We start from the raw sequence: 17,661 nt of genomic DNA on the forward strand, positions 1-17,661 counted from the left end.
TTTCTTTGACTTTATTTCTTTGTTTAATTTTTTTAAAGTAAAAATTTGTTTTCTTCCCCACCTCCTCCACGTCTAGGGAAAATAAATTTGAATCCTTTCAACAAAATGTATAGTTGAGCAAAACAAATTCCTACATTGATCAAGTCCAAAAATTTGTGGCTGGATATAAATTGTTAGCAATCTATTTAAACACAAAAAAGTACAAATAAAAAATGACTGTTGCCTATGTCCTTTTATCAGGAGATGGAAGTTCCTTTAACAGAAATCCGAGATAGTTACATCAAGTCAATTAATAATTTAGCAACTGAAAACCAACAACTAAAGAGGGACTTGATAGAGATCAAGTCTAGGCTGGAATGCTTTGCCCATGTGAGCCAAGATAACTCTGAGCATGTTTTTAATGAGACACACAGTATATTGCCTGAGCTCAAGAATTCAGAGTACAGGTAAAGTGAAATTTTAAAGTTTTCTTTAAAAGCAACCCCCAAAATAGGTTTTAAAATTATATTTTAGCAACATTTTTTTTAGTCTCAGAAGTTTAATTTGCACTAAAATGTAGCTTTTCATTTTATTCTGTAATATATAGAAAACTTATTTTTATGTTAAAATTAAGTTATATAGCCTAATTATTTGGAAATTTTGTAGCAGTAATGTGATTTTTAATAAAGCATATCCTGATTGATGGTGACATCTACAATATTCCATAGTGTAGTTCACAGTGGATTAATTGAACTGTCAGCCAGCCATTTCCATTTTCTCTTCCCTTTGCTTTCCTTCCCAAATCTATTGCTTTCCCCATGAGAAGAAAGCTTTTTATAGAAAACCCATGCCTCTGGCTAATTCATTGTAGGCTACCACTATAAGAAAACACATATCTGATGAAAAAACTCCTAATTTCATTTCTACTTTACAGAAATAATGATAATACCCAATGTGAATTGCTATACTTCTTATAAATTACAAACTAATTGGGTGATTTGTTAGGTTTTAAAAAATGAATCCACTAAAATTTAATTAGAAAAGAGCAAAATTACTGTAATGCCCAATTGTGTTTTTAATCCACCATCCAGGAGAACACATGAATTGCAGCATAGTCAGCAAGAAGAAACTGAAAAACTGCAGAACCACTACATGGGCGAGCGGGGAGCTCTTAACATCCCACATCTGTCTCTCGGAATGAACCCTGCATCCAGTGCACTTATTGGATTGAGTCCCCAAATCAGCACTTACAGCTCTACCTTGTCATTGAACTCTGACTTCTTTATGCCTATGGCAATAGATGTCAATGAGGCCGACTTTTCCGATTCTATGTCAGAGTCAGATGCTGCTTTAAGTCATCAGGAAGAATTTTTGTCTTTGGTACGGAAGTTTTCCAAAAACTTTCTACTGAAAGATGGAAACTGATATAGTTGAGACAGATTGGAGTGATCTCTAAGGTGTTAAGTTGCTATAGTTTTAGATAAATTTGAACTACTTAACTTGGAACAAATGGCCTTTTGTTAATCTCTCTGAAACAAAGAATGTAGAGTTCTCTTAATGTTTTATCATATTGAAGTGTCAATCAGTAGAGAGGTCAAGTAAAAGGTAAACTTTTAAAAACAAAGTACTAGTTCCTAAAAATGATTCAAACTAGTTTTCTCTTATCAGATTAATTTGAGGTATGGGTTTAAGTAAAACTACTAAACACTATTGATGATAGCAGTAATTGTTATTTGTATAATATTTTCAAGTTTGCTAAACATTTTCTATGTATTATCTTCTTTGAATTTTATAACCACTAGATGAGGGGACACTACAAGTATTATTTTCTCTCTTTAATAGATAAGGAAATAAGTCTAAGCAGAGAAGATAGAAAGAAAGAAGAGAGAAAAGCAGAAGCATAGGGAATAGTTGAAGCACTAGTCTCTTAACATCTATCTAACATGCCCTCTGTGGCACCAGTACCAAGGTTTAACTATTCCTAATGTAGAATTTGTCATTACTGAGCAGGGCCCATCTATTTCACAGAATCTAAGTTAAGACACCAAATTATATCTGAATAAGAATCTTCTTACAATATCTTAATGAATTATCATGTGGCCCTCACTTGAAAGAAGACTCATGAGAGGAAACTCATTACCTGCCAGAGTGACCCATTCTGCTTTGGGCTGTACTAGATGTTAGGGAAGTTTCTTTTTTAATATCATTAATAACGGTTATTAATAATATAACAACTTACATTAATTTAGTGCTTTAAGATTTTGCAAAAGCATTTTATATACATTATCTTGTTTGATTCTCATAATAACTCTATGAAGTAAGTGCTATTATTAGTCCCATTTTACAGTTGAAGAAACTGAAATTTAAGGATAATAAGTGACTTGCCTAAGGTCAGACAACTAGTAGTATCCAAAATGAGATTTGAACTTAGGTCTTCCTCATTTAAAGTCCAGAACTATATATCATAACTAAACTACACGTGGAGCTAAAATCTGATAGTCTTCCAAACTTGCTCGAAATGCTCTTACTTCCATTTTCTGGGACCAAGTAAAATTTGTCTGGTCTTTCTATCTGACAGCCCTTCCATTAACTGCTTGACATTAGTCTTCATGTACCTTTTCCAGCTTCTTGTCCTTTCCAAAATAAACATCATTCCAGCTAATCTTTATATGAAGTGGTTTAAAATCAGACGTTTCCTTCTCCTGTTGTGTTCTGTTTTGCTAATGGTCTTCCTAAAATGTGACTTGCAAACTGAATACAGTATTTCAGATGTGGTCAGGATTGGGTAGAATGTAGTTAAGACTGTTATCTCTCTGGTTTGGAGTAGTAAGCATCTAGTATTACAATTTGATTTTTTTTACATGTTTATTAAGAGCTTAAAGAAAAAAACATTGCAGACATTATGGTTTTATAATATTTGCAGCAAGTAGGTGTACTTCTTGTCCCCCATTTGTCCTTTTGCTCCATGTTATGACTTTATTGATGATCAAAAGACCATACCTTAGAAATATACAATTCATCATTGTAATTTTTTAATGTGTCAGGAATTCCCTGGATATATTTTTGCTTTTCAAAAGACAGCATGTGATATTTTATGGAATTGTATTTTGAAAATGGAAAAGCATTGCCCTAAGGTTTGTTTTGTTTTTCTTTTTGGTGTGGATCTGTGATTTCATCATTGTAGGCAATTTTTAATAATAACAATTCCCTCCATGGGTGCAGATTGGCATTCTAACTCATTTGTAACATATGCTAGAGTTGCCTTGGTCTCAGGGAGACTCGAGTGATCTCATAACTAGTATGAGGGAGAGGCGGGCTTCAAACCCAGATTTATTTTTTCTGACTTTCAGGTCAGTTCTCTCTAGTCCCTCCTTCTGCCTGTTTTTCATTTTGTCTAATTTGTGCTCTACAGTTTGTAGGGTTTTTTGTAATTATAAGTGAATAAAATTTTTATTATTCTTTTGAGGATTTTGAAAGGGCAGTAGCCATAAAATATCCTCCTGATGGAAGACAACATGAACTGTGTAAGCAGGTTATGCAGCTGAATCTTTTGAGGTTCATTACTAGTCTAAACCAGTAATTTTTGTGCTTCTTTAGTAAAAACCATTGTCTTTCAGTGTCAGCTTAAAGAGACTTGTGTTGCTTTTTGGTGAAAAGAGACTTTTTACTGATTCTCTTAATCTTTGGAAAGCTGAGGAATAAATATTCCTACAGAAAATAAATTATATACTAAGATAACTTAAAAAAATAATTTAATTAATGGGTCATCTTGGGAATTCATTCCTATATTCAAATAATAACATTAATATTTTGGTTTCCTTTTTAGCGTCCCCTGCCAACATCTCCCATTAGTTCAATAGCTACAAGATTTTTGGAAGAAGAGGAATTAAGGTCTCATCATATCTTGGAACGTCTTGATGCTCACATTGCCGAGCTGAAAAGAGAGAGTGAAAGGACAGTGAGACAGTTCACAAATCTAAAGTAACTTGTAGTGTCAGGATCCTTCAAATACAACTCCAAAGAGTGAATGTCCCTCTCTGTAGATGGAGTTTCCTAAATGTGAATGACACACGAAGATGATAGCAACTGACTGTTCCAGTGAAAGCAGTGGTGAAAAAACTAACCCTTCTACTGAAAAGGATGATCCCTCCCTTGGGGCTGATGATCAGATATGTGCTGTCTGGTAGGGAGAACTTTTGATAGCTTCTGTTCACCACGCTAGACTTCTTTGCTAGTCTTTTCTGTCACAAGCATATTTATTATCACAGAGATTGTGATGCTAACTAGCTGTCAATTCAAATGTGAATGTGTTTCTGTGCTAATTTAAAATAAAGATTTTATAATGTATTTTCTATTTGGAGAAATGTTTTCTTTTAGACAAAAAATTGAAAATTAGGTATTATGGGAGTTCAAGGAAATGATTCAGTTTAATTTTGCTGATATTTTTAATAGTCTTTTTGAAGAAAACATTTAGAAAACTTATTTTTCTGTGCCATTGCTTACATAACACTTAAGATATTTCTATAAACAATGTAATGTAGGCTTCCACTGTTCTAGAATTCTATTTTGTTGTTGCAATAATCTCATAGCCCCAAATTAGAAAATATCAAGGCTGTGTGGCACAAAAGCAAATTAGTATCTAATCAGGTATGATTGGTATGGGTATAGAACATCATTTAATAAATAATTATTTGCAAGATGCTGGGAATATAAGTGTAAAGAATGAAATGTCTACGCTGCCAGATGAACTTTTATTCTAATGGGGGAGACAAAAAGTACACAAAAATTTATTGAGCATAAACACACAGTTAATAAAAAACACAGTTAATAAAAACACAGTTAATAAAAAAAAAATAATATAAAGTAAGGGAGGACATTATCAGTTCCAGGATCAGAAAAAGCTTCATGAAGAAGTTGTGTTTAAACTGTATCTTAAAAGAAGAAAGAGCTTCTGTGAAGCATAAGTAACAAGGGTGTACATTCCAGGCACAGGGCCCAGTAGGGGCAAATTCATGGAGAGAGGAGACAGAGTGTTTTGAATGAGAAAGAAAGAGAAGGCCAGTTTGGCTGCCTTAGATAAGTGTGGGAAGGAGAATGTCCAAGGAGGTTGGAAAAATAGATTGGGGCCAAGTTGTGCAAGACTTGAAAAAGTAAGAAATTGATAATTCTGCTGGCAGTAGGAATTCCATCCACTGCAGTTGGTTGAGTAGGGAAGTCACATGGTCAGATGTCTGTTTAAGGAAAATGATTGGTAACTATAAGGACTGGAGCATAGTGAGAGGCTTGAGGCTTTAGGGAGTCCAAATATGAGGGGTCTGAATGAAGGTGGGTTATAGATGAGACATGAAAGAGATGTTAAGAAGAGCAAGATTGGCAAATTGATTGAATGAGTCATGGATAATGCTGAAAGTACAAATCTAGGATACTGGAAGAAAGATTGTTCTTTTGGCAGAAATGTGAAAGTTTAGAGGAGAGGGTTTAATGAATGATAATGAATTCAGTATTAAACATGTTAAGTTTAAGGGACATTTAAATTGAAATGTCTAATAAGGGACTTAAAGTTTAGCATAGACCTTGAGGCTGAGCATATATAAATCTAGGAATTATCTGCAGAGAGAATAGCTAGATCCATGAGATCTGATGAGGTTATTTGTGAAGACTTGAGTTAGCACCCTGGATACCTTAGAATCAGCCAGAGTCAGGATAAGCAAAAGTCCTTGGGTCTTTAGGGGTAGAAGTGAAGGGAATGGACACAGGATCTCCATGACTTTACTTTTCCTTATCTACCGCCAAAGTGACTCTGGCTTGTTTTACTCTACCCCCTAATCCACAATTCTCTGTATACACCAAAAGATGGAACCATCACAGAATAGTGGGAAGGGCCATTTTCCAAGCATATACTAATTGTATTGTCCAATTGGTAATTAGCCTTAAGTGCTTGGTTGTCCGACCCTAGTACATCAGCCCAGAGTTTCAGCCCTTTACATCTCCCGCTTTCTTTTGTTTTAGCACATAGGTGATCACATCATCCCTGACTTCTCAGGAAGGGAGATGAAAAGCACCAAAGGGAAATGGGGAGTCAAAACAGATATTGCTAGCAGGCTGATAGGTCTTACTAGAAACAATCATGCACAAACCCTTCAGCATGGTTGCTGTTAACACAAGCATATAGCAATAATGCTCGGGCTGTTAGTGATGACTCTCCCCACAGCTGGGGCAGGCTCAATGTGGTGTAACAAACATGAATTATACATGCAAGTAGTGATATAACAATATGAATCAACGTGGTGTAAAAGATTTACAGAAATCCTAGAAGGAGGGTATGTAAACAACAGTCACATATACGCCTCCTTCAGCAGCCAAGAGCCTCCAAAACCAATCTATTGTCCATTGCTTCATGTGTCAAGGAATCCAGTGATCCCCACAAGTTTTTGAGGTCCTGCACCAGTCTTTTTATGTGTTAGGGAATCCAAGAATTTTTGATGTCCATGAGTCAAATGCCATAACTGCCACGCTCTTTCACTGGTGGGCACAGTCAGCAATGAAACCACCTGATGTTTCTTGAGTCTTCTCCTTTGTTTCAAGGGTCTGCTCCATCTCTCTGTGATGGACAAGGCAAATACGACTTGTTGGCACCCATCTGATTCCTTCTCCACCTGTAGAGATACAAGCAAACCACCTCCAGCAGTTAGCCTATCTGGTCCCTTCCATTCACCACTTTCTGGGTCTCTCCACATCACCTGGCGATTATCTAAAGATAGTGGGGCCACTCTCACTGGACACTGGTTATAAAACCTGTCTGCCGGAGCCAGTGCATCTTTGTCAAAAATCAAGAAGTTAATAGTATAAAGAGCTAGATTTAAAAGTTCTTTAGGGTTACCTGTGGCTCCCCGTTTCTTTTGTTTTTGGAGGAGCGTCTTAATGTCTCTATTTTTCCTCTCTACTATTGGCTCTCCTTGAAGATTAAAAGGTATGCCAGTGGTGTGTAAAATCTTATACTGTGCACAAAAGTGTGCAAAATGTTTAGAAGTATATGCAGGACCATTGTCTGTTTTTATTGCTTGTGGCACACCCATAATGGCAAATGCTTGTGTGAGGAATTCAGTGACCACTCGGGCTCTTTTGCTGCTGGCATGGCAAAAGTGAATTCTGAAAAGGTGTCTGCCACAACATGATAAAAGACAGACAACCAAAAGATTTATAATGAGTCACATCCATTTGCCAAATTTCATTGGGTCTCAAACCATGAGGGTTCTTCTCTGGAGCCAGTGTAGGAGTGTGGAAAGGAAGGCAAGCTGTACAAGCTTTTACTATGCTCCTTGCTTCCTCTCTTGTTATTCCAAATTGTAAATATAAAGCTCGAGCAGCCTGATGATATTTAAAATGAGATTCTTGGGCTTTTTGAAATAAAGGGGTATTGGTCAACATAGTTAGAAGGTTATCTGCCTTTGAATTACCATCAAAAATAGGACCTGGAAGTCCACTGTGAGAGTGGACATGCAAGATATAAATCTTACCTGGATGCTTTCTCACTTGCTCTTGAAGTCCTTAAAGAGCTGATATATATTAGAGACTACAAATTTTATTTGGGCTGTGGCAATTCTTTGTACCACACCTACTGAATAGGCCGAATCAGATATTATATTTATATGTACTGGATAATAAGTAAGAGCTAGAATGATTGCATATAATTCATTCTGCTGAGTGGACTGAAAAGGAGTTCTGACTACTCTCTTTATAGTTAAGTCACGAGAGTATACAGTGCAAATATTATGTTTGGATTCATCTGTAAAGATAGTTGGTCCTTTAAGAGGAATTTAGAAACCTTTTCTTCAAGAATCCATTGCCAATTATATAATAGTCTGGTTATCTTTAATGGAGACCCGTGTGTAAAATTTGGTGCTGTGGCTAATAAAATTTGCCATTCTGGGATAGTTTCACAGCATACATTAATTTGTGCATTAGTATAAAAGGTATATATCTTGTCAGATCTTATCCCAGATAATTGTACTGCTCGCTTAATGGCCTTTAATAAAATTCTACCCACAAGTGCTGGGTAAGGAGTAAGGCTTTGTTCTGGTTGTGCTGGGAGCTTTGCCCCCTCTATCAACTCTATCACACTGTCTCCTTGATGAAGGACTGCTGTGAGTGCCTCTTGAGTAGCAAAAACTGATATTTCCAAGGGTTTTTGTGTGACTCTTTAAACCACATTGGATAAAGCCAGTTCAACTTCTCTCAAAGCCTCTTGAGTTTCTTTTGTAAGCTGACATGGTGAGTTTAAAGCACTGTCTCCCCTTAAAATGTCATATAATGGTTGCAATTGATAGGTAGTCAAGCCTAACACTGGATGCATCCATTGGATATCTCCTATCAATTTCTGAAAATCATTAAAGGTATTTAGCTTCTCTGTTCTGAAGGAAAGTTTTTGTACTGTAAGCACCTTAGGGTATACTTCATATCCTAAATATTAAAAAGGAGCATGTCTTTGAATTTTTTCTGGAACTATGTGTAATTTGTAGTTCCTTAGTGTTTCTATTGTTTTTTGTAGACATGCTTCTAACATTTGCTCCTCAGGTGCATATCCGAATATATCATCCATATAATGTAATAACATTACTTTTGGAAATGCTTTTCTTACTGGAGTAAGAGTAGTAGCAACATACATTTGACATATAGTAGGGCTGTTTTTCATTCCCTGTGGCAAAACTGTCCATTCATATCTTTTATAAGGCTCAGCTAAGTTAATACTGGGCCCTGAAAAGGCAAATCTTTTCATATCCTCCTTATCTAGAGAGATAGAATAGAAACAATTCTTAATGTCTATAACCCAAAGAGACCATTATTTAGGCAATTGCATAGGAGATGGAAGTTCAGGCTGAAGCATTCCCATAGTTTCCATTTGTTCATTTACTTTTCTTAACTCAGTCAGCATCCTCCATTTTCCAGATTTCTTTCTTACAACAAATACTGGGGAATTCCAAGGACTTAGAGAAGGTTGTAAGTGTCCTTAGTCAAGTTGCTCCTGTACTATATGTAATAAGGCCTGAAAACAGCTACCTAAGGGCCACTGTTCTGTCCAAACTGATGTATCAGTTTTCCATTGAATAGGAACAGTGTGAAAGTGTTGGCAGGCCTTCAACAGCAGCCCTGCCTAAAAAACCAAAGTACTTATTTGTAATCCTTATTGTTGTAACATGTCTCTTCCCCACAGATTGAAAGGGATTTTTTCAACTATAAAAGGAGTAAAAAGTACATTTCAAAGGGGAAGCACTAACTAACTAGCTGCTATTGATCCTCCTACGCCAGACACATAGGTATCTGCTTTAATCTTTGGCCAGTGACTGGGCCAGTTGGCACCTCTAATGATTGTATGATCTGCACTAGTGTTTACCAATCCTTCTAATGGTATGCCATTTATGTAGATAGTGAGCATAGGTCAGTCAGCTGTCACAGCTGCTGTCCAGTATATTCCTGGATTTTGTTGCTTGGAGTCAGAATCTGGGCGACTATCACCAGATTGCTTATTAGGAGTCTGTATCAGTAAACCTGATACTACTAATTCTCCTGGGTGATAAATCACACATTGTCTACCTGTATTAGTGACTGGGATATCATCTACACATTCCCCAGTTTTCCCACATCAGTGTATGGATAGACACTGTTTTGTAAGTACTCTCAGGTGGTGAAATGGTCAAACCTACTGTGCCTGGAGGTAAGGGATCCATAGGTTGGAGAGGAACAAATTTCACCTCTCCAGGGGGGTATCTCAGTTGTCCCAACTGCATACAACTCTATTCTCCCTAATTGTAATCCCTTTCTCCCATCGGATTGCTTCCTGGCTGATTGGTCATATCTGGGTACTGAACTTCTAGGTACTCTCTGAGTGTAGCATCAGCTGCCATCATGCCCCAAGTATTTTTTGTCTTGGTCCCTGGGGCTGGGCCCCTCATCCCATTTCCCTAAATCAGTCTACATTGTGAGGCCCAATGGAAGCCTCTGTTGCATTTTGGACATGGGGTATTGGGTCTTGTTCTCCCACCCTGTTTTCTCACTGTCTCTATGCCAACATCGAGCTTTCAGATGCCCTACTTTACCACATTGAAAGCATTGATGAGTTCTCTGGAAGCCCCTTGCCAAAAGGGACCCTGTCTCCCCATGTTCGGATTCTGGGACATCTGCATCATAGCCTAGCTATAAAAGGCCTTTGTGTCCACTGTGGAACAGCATCTTATGATCTCCCCTAAAAGAGCATCCTTGCATAGTCCCAGTATAATTCTTCTACAGACCTCATTAGCATTTTCTTTAGTAAGTTGCCTTATCATAATTTCTGTTACTGCATTTTCACCATTAGTTTGTATGACAGCTGTCTGCAAACGTCCCACAAAGTCAGCAAAGGGTTCATTTGATCCTTGTGCTATTTTTGTGAAGGTTTCACCCTTGTCGTTTTTACCGGGGAGAAAAGCCCATGCTTTGATAGCAGCAGAAGCAATTTGCTCATATGCTGCTATGGATTAATTAATCTGTACTGAAACATCTGCATAAGAATCTACACCTGTTGTTTATAGGTGATTGGAGGATTAATTCCACTATGACTATTTTGTTGGGCTTGTATCCTACTGAGCTCACTATATTCAGAAAGCTACAACAAATTTTTGTCCAGGTTCTAAGCATGTCCTTGCTATAGATTTCCAGTCCCTAGGGGTTAAGACTTCATAAGCCAAATTCTGTAATAACAGCTTAACATAAGCTGATGTAGCCCCATAAATAGTGCAAGCCTTTTTCAGTCTTTGAGGATTTCTATATCAAACCTGAAGAATTAAACTGTTGAATCACAGGATACATTTCTATTCTCAAATCAGCTATATCCTTCCCTTCCTCTGTGGCTTTAAGTAGTGGCTTTTGCAATCTAGTTACAGGAGGAGGGGATTGCTGGGGGTGGGGGAGAGAGGGGAAGTGCTGGTGATATCACTGCCCCTCGCACTACTCCTCCTCCCTCTATCCCAGAAGATGAAGTTGATGGGGGCATGTCAAGAACCAGTTCCAATTTAGGCGGGATTGAAGCTGCCTTATGAGAGTGAAAATCACCACGCCCTTCATCCTCACTTAACTCTTCATGCCCTCTGGTGATATTGCTATTAATCTGTTCTTTGTCTTCCTCTTTTTCCTCACACTTCCTTTCTGACTGTTCTTAAAACTTTTTTTTTTTTTCTATAACTTGCAGGATTCTTTAAGGCCAATTGTATTATGTTGTAAATATAGGATTTTCCTTGGAAATTGAACCAGGACCTTTATCATTGTAGTATTCACATAGTTGATCTACTAGTTTCCAATTATCTGTCCCTATATCTTCTTCCTTTAAGAACCAAGGGGATGTGTGTTCTAATGTACCCAAGAGTCTAGCCATCTGCTCACAATTAAGCCTTGTCTCTTAATCAACTTAAATATGCTTTCTGTAGCGCCCCCTCAGGAAGGGGGTGGGGTTGGGGTTGGGGATGGGGAAGAATCTTTTCCTAGTATCTGCCCCATTTCAGCTAGAAAAGGTTTCTAGTTTAGCCCTTAACAAAGTAAGTTCCCTGTTCATCTATTAAAATACTCACCCTATTTCCTGGTCACCGGAGACTTCTTCAGTGAAATTAGGTTCCTTGACCCACACATCGGGCGCCAAATGTGAAGATTGAGTTAGCACTGGATACCTTAAAATCAGCCGGAGTCAGGATAAGCAAAAGTCCTTGGTCTTTATTCTTGGTCTTTAGGGGTAGAAGTGAAAGGAATGGACATAGGATCTCCACGACCTCCCTTCTCCTTGTCTACCACCAAAGTGACTCTGGCTTGTCTTACTCTACCCCCTATCCCCTCCTACAATTCTCTGTATACACCAATCATCGAGCCAGCACAGGATAGTGGGAAAGGCCATTTTCCAAGCATATGCTAATAGAGTATTGTCCAATTGGTAATTAGCCTTAAGTGCTTGCTTGTCTGACCCCAGTGCATCAACTCAGAGTTTCAACCCTTTACAGTTAATACTAAGCAGGAATGTTCTTAACTCTGTGTGTGTGTGTGTGTGTGTGTGTGTGTGTGTGTGTATGTGTGTGTGTGTGTATGTGATGGATCCTTTTAACTGGTGAAACCAATGAATCCATACTCAGAATGATGTTTTTAATTGCATAAAATATAATAGTATACAAAAGAAACCCCACCTTATCCCCTTCCCAGATCTTGGGAGAAGAGGGCCTGGAACAGACAGACTCATAGTTAGGAAGTATTTAATATAATATAGTGTTAAATGGAAGAAGTAAACACATGTAGATGGGCCTTGCTTTATTCTGCAGTTGGTGAAGGGTAAGATTCCAGAAGTTTCAATCATAAGATTTCTCAAATTTGAGCTTTCTTTTTTTTTTTTTTTTAATTTTTTATTTAATAATTACATTATATTGACACTCGTTTCTGTTCCGATTTTTTTCCCCCCTCCCTGATGGCACCCCCTCCCCTAGATGGCAAGCAGTCCTTTATATGTTGGATATGTTGCAGTATATCCTAGATACAATATATGTTTGCAGAACCGAACAGTTCTCTTGTTGCGTAGGGAGAATTGGGTTCAGAAGGTATAAATAATCCGGGAAGAAAAACAAAAATGCAGATAGTTTACATTCGTTTCCCAGTGTTCTTTCTTTGGGTGCAGCTGCTTTTGTCCGTCATTTATCAATTGAAACTCAGGTCTCTTTGTCAAAGAAATCCACTTCCATCAAAATATGTCCTCATACAATATCGTTGTCGAAGTGTATAATGATCTCCTGGTTCTGCTCATTTCACTTAGCATCAGTTCATGTAAGTCTCGCCAGTCCTCTCTGTATTCATCCTGCTGGTCATTTCTTACAGAACAATAATATTCCATAACATTCATATACCACAATTTACCCATCCATTCTCCAATTGATGGGCATCCATTCATTTTCCAGTTTCTAGCCACTACAAACAGGGCTGCTACAAACATTTTGGCACATACAGGTCCCTTTCCCTTCTTTAGTATTTCTTTGGGATATAAGCCCAATAGAAACACTGCTGGATCAAAGGGTATGCACAATTTGATAATTTTTTGGGCATAATTCCAGATTGCTCTCCAGAATGGTTGGATTCGTTCACAACTCCACCAACAACGCATTAGTGTCCCAGTTTTCCCGCATCCCCTCCAACATTCATCATTATTTTTTCCTGTCATCTTAGCCAATCTGACAGGTGTGTAGTGGTATCTCAGAGTTGTCTTAATTTGCATTTCTCTGATCAATAATGATTTGGAACACTCTTTCATATGAGTGGTAATAGTTTCAATCTCATCCTCTGAAAATTGTCTGTTCATATCCTTTGACCATTTATCAATTGGAGAATGGCTTGATTTCTTATAAATTTGAGTCAGTTCTCTATATATTTTGGAAATGAGGCCTTTATCAGAACCTTTAACTGTGAAAATGTTTTCCCAGTTTGTTGCTTCCCTTCTAATCTTGTTTGCATTAGTTTTATTTGTACAAAAGCTTTTTAATTTGATGTAATCGAAATTTTCTATTCTGTGATCAGTAATGGTCTCTAGTTCATCTTTGGTCACAAATTTCTTTCTCCTCCACAAGTCTGAGAGATAAACTATTCTATGTTCCTCTAATTTATTTATAGTCTCGTTCTTTATGCCTAGGTCATAGACCCATTTTGATCTTATCTTGGTATATGGTGTTAAGTGTGGGTCCATGCCTAATTTCTGCCATACTAATTTCCAATTATCCCAGCAGTTTTTATCAAATAATGAATTCTTTTCCCAGAAGTTAGGGGCTTTGGGTTTGTCAAACACTAGATTGCTATAATTGACTATTCTGTCTTGTGAGCCTAGCCTTTTCCACTGATCCACTAATCTATTTCTTAGCCAATACCAAATGGTTTTGGTGACTGCTGCTTTATAATATAATTTTAGATCAGGTACAGCTAGGCCACCTTCATTTGATTTTTTTTTCATTAATTCCCTTGAGATTCTCGACTTTTTATTGTTCCATATGAATTTTGTTGTTATTTTTTCTAGATCAATAAAATATTTTCTTGGAAGTCTGATTGGTATAGCACTAAATAAATAGATTAGTTTAGGGAGTATGGTCATCTTTATTATGTTCGCTCGGCCGATCCAAGAGCACTTAATATTTTTCCAATTATTTAAGTCTGACTTTATTTGTGTGGAGACTTTTTTATAATTTTGCTCATATAATTCCTGACTTTCCTTTGGTAGATAGATTCCCAAATATTTTATGGTATCAACAGTTATTCTGAATGGAATTTCTCTTTGTATCTCTTGCTGTTGGGTTTTGTTGGTGATGTATAAAAATGCTGAGGATTTATGGGGATTTATTTTGTAGCCAGCTACTTTGCTAAAATTATGAATTATTTCCAATAGCTTTTTGGTAGAATCTCTGGGGTTCTCTAGGTATACCATCATATCATCTGCAAAGAGTGATAGTTTGGTTTCCTCATTGCCTACTCTAATTCCTTTTATATCTTTCTCGACTCTTATTGCCGAGGCTAGTGTTTCTAATACGATATTAAATAATAATGGTGATAGTGGACAACCTTGCTTCACTCCAGATCTTACTGGGAAAGGTTCCAGTTTTTCCCCATTGCATATGATGCTTACTGATGGTTTTAAATATATGCTCCTGACTATTTTAAGGAAAAGTCCATTTATTCCTATGCTCTCAAGTGTTTTTATTAGGAATGGATGTTGGATTTTATCAAATGCTTTTTCTGCATCTATTGAGATGATCATGTGGTTTTTGTTTGTTTGGTTATTGATATAGTCAATTATGCTAATAGTTTTCCTAATATTGAACCAGCCCTGCATTCCTGGTATAAATCCTACTTGGTCATAGTGTATTATCCTGGTGACAATTTTCTGTAATCTTTTTGCTAATATTTTATTTAAGATTTTAGCATCAATATTCATTAGGGAGATTGGTCTATAATTTTCTTTCTCTGTTTTCAGCCTACCTGGTTTAGGTATCAGTACCATATCTGTGTCATAAAAGGAGTTTGGTAGGACTCCTTCAATCCCTATTTTTTCAAATAGTTTATATAACATTGGAGTTAATTGTTCTTTAAATGTTTGGTAGAATTCACATGTAAATCCATCTGGTCCTGGGGATTTTTTCTTAAGGAGTTGATTGATAGTTTGTTTTATTTCTTTTTCTGAGATGGGACTGTTTAGGATATTTACTTCTTCCTCTGTTAGTTTGGGCAAGCTGTATTTTTGGAGGTATTTTTCTATTTCATTTGAGTTGTCGAATTTATTGGCATAAAGTTGGGCAAAGTAACTCCTAATTATTGCTCTAATTTCCTCTTCGTTAGTGGTGAGTTCTCCCTTTTCATTTTTAAGACTAACAATTTGATTTTCCTCTTTCCTTTTTTTAATCAGATTTACTAAGGGTTTGTCTATTTTGTTGGTTTTTTCATAGAACCAACTCTTAGTTTTATTAATCAATTCAATAGTTTTTTTACTTTCAATTTTATTGATCTCACCTTTTACTTTTAGAATTTCAAGTTTAGTGTTTGACTGGGGGTTTTTAATTTGTTCCTTTTCTAGCATTTTTAATTGCAAACCCAATTCATTGACCTTCTCTTTCTCTATTTTATACAAATAGGCCTCTAGAGATATGAAATTTCCCCTTATTACCGCTTTGGCTGCATCCCATACATTTTGGTATGATGTCTCATTATTATCGTTTTCTTGGGTGAAGTTATTAATTATGTCTATGATTTGCTGTTTCACCCAATCATTCTTTAGTATGAGATTATTTAGTTTCCAATTATTTTTTGGTCTACTTCCCCCTGCTTTTTTGTTGAATGTAATTTTCATTGCATCGTGGTCTGAAAAAGATGCATTTACTATTTCTGCCTTACTACATTTGAGTTTGAGGTTTTTATGTCCTAATATATGGTCACTTTCTGTATAGGTTCCATGAACTGCTGAAAAGAAAGTGTATTCCTTTCTGTCTCCATTACATTTTCTCCAGAGATCTATCATATCTAACTTTTCTAGTATTCTATTTACCTCTTTGACTTCTTTCTTATTTATTTTGTGGTTTGATTTATCTAATTCTGAGAGTGCAAGGTTAAGATCTCCCACTATTATAGTTTTACTGTCTATTTCTTCTTGCAGCTCTCTTAGTTTCTCTTTTAAGAATTTAGATGCTACCCCACTTGGTGCATATATGTTTAATATAGATAGTGCTTCATTATCCATGCTACCCTTTAGCAAGATATAGTGTCCTTCCTTATCTCTTTTAATTAGGTCAATTTTTGCTTTAGCTTGATCTGAGATCAGGATGGCTACCCCTGCTTTTTTGACTTCACCTGAAGCATAGTAGATTTTGCTCCAACCTTTTACCTTTAACCTGCATGTATCTCCCCGCTTCAGGTGTGTTTCCTGTAAACAACATATTGTAGGATTCTGGCTTTTAATCCATTCTGCTAACCGCTTCCTCTTTATGGGGGAGTTTACCCCGTTCACGTTTATGGTTAGAATGACCACTTCTGTATTACTTGCCATCTTGTTAACCCCGGTTTATGCTTTCCTCCCTTCTTTCCCCTTTCCCCCCTTCCAAGTATTAAGCTTGTGAGCACCCCTTGCTTCTCACAGCCCTCTCTTTTTAGTGTCCCTCCCCCCGCCTTAGAGTTCCTCCCCCTATCTTACCCCTTTCCCTCCCAGTTCCCGTATTCCCTTCCGCTTAGCTTATTCCTTCCCTTTCCACTTTTCCCTTCTCACTTTTCAATGAGATGGGAGAAGTTTCACCATAGATTGAATATGTCTTAAGATTTTTCACTTAAAGCCAATTCTGAAGGCAGTAAGATACCCACTATTTCATCCCCCTCCATTCTTTCTCTCAGATATAATAGGTTTCCTATGCCTCTTCATGAGATGTACTACCCCCACTTTACCCTTTTTCTGGTACAATGTCCTTTCCACATCAATTTCTAGAACAAGGTATACATGTATTCTTTATACATCTATATAGTCAAAATATAGTTCCCAAGATTAATCTTTACCTTTTTAGATTTCTCTTGAGTTCTATATTTGTAGATCAAACTTTTTGTTAAGTTCTGGTTTTTTCATCAGAAATAGATGAAATTCGCTTACTTCGTTGAATGTCCATCTTCTTCCCTGGAAAAAGATGCTCATTCTCGCTGGGTAAGTTATTTTTGGTTGCATACCAAGTTCCTTAGCCTTTCGGAATAGCATATTCCAGGCCCTTCGATCTTTTAATGTGGATGCTGCCAGATCCTGGGTGATCCTTATTGTGGCTCCTTGATACTTGAATTGGGTTTTTCTAGCCGCTTGCAATATTTTTTCTTTCATCTGAGGGTTCTGGCATTTGGCCACTATATTCCTTGGTGTTTTGATTTTAGGATCCCTTTCAGTGGGTGATCGATGAATCCTTTCAATGTTTATTTTTTCCTCTGTTCCTATGACTTCTGGGCAGTTCTCTTTGATAATTTCCTGGAAGACAGTGTCCAGGCTCTTTTTTTCATCATGTTTTTCTGGGAGTCCAATGATTCTCAGATTGTCTCTCCTGGATCTGTTTTCCAGGTCTGTTGTCTTCCCCAGAAGGTATTTCACATTTTTCTCCATTGTTTGATTTTTTTTGGATTTGCTTGACT

The 17,661-nt window shown here is 37.0% G+C and overlaps 1 protein-coding gene across 6 annotated transcripts in view; it reads left to right on the plus strand.

The window, feature by feature from the left end:
- CEP63 (centrosomal protein 63) overlaps positions 1 to 4,326 on the plus strand; it is a 50,351-nt gene extending 46,025 nt beyond the window's left edge. For 4 of the 6 annotated variants that reach the window (XM_051985583.1, XM_051985585.1, XM_051985584.1 and 1 more), the window contains 3 exons: positions 241 to 446; positions 1,071 to 1,359; positions 3,806 to 4,326. In XM_051985583.1, coding sequence (XP_051841543.1) covers positions 241 to 446; positions 1,071 to 1,359; positions 3,806 to 3,964 — 654 coding nt within the window. In that variant the 3' untranslated portion in view covers positions 3,965 to 4,326. The remainder of the gene's footprint in view (positions 1 to 240; positions 447 to 1,070; positions 1,360 to 3,805) is intronic. The other 2 variants (XM_051985587.1, XM_051985588.1) reach the window with 1 other exon arrangement.
- Positions 4,327 to 17,661: the final 13,335 nt, after the last annotated feature.

Source organism: Antechinus flavipes, chromosome 3 (genome assembly GCF_016432865.1).
Source record: "Antechinus flavipes isolate AdamAnt ecotype Samford, QLD, Australia chromosome 3, AdamAnt_v2, whole genome shotgun sequence".
Lineage (NCBI taxonomy): Eukaryota > Metazoa > Chordata > Mammalia > Dasyuromorphia > Dasyuridae > Antechinus > Antechinus flavipes.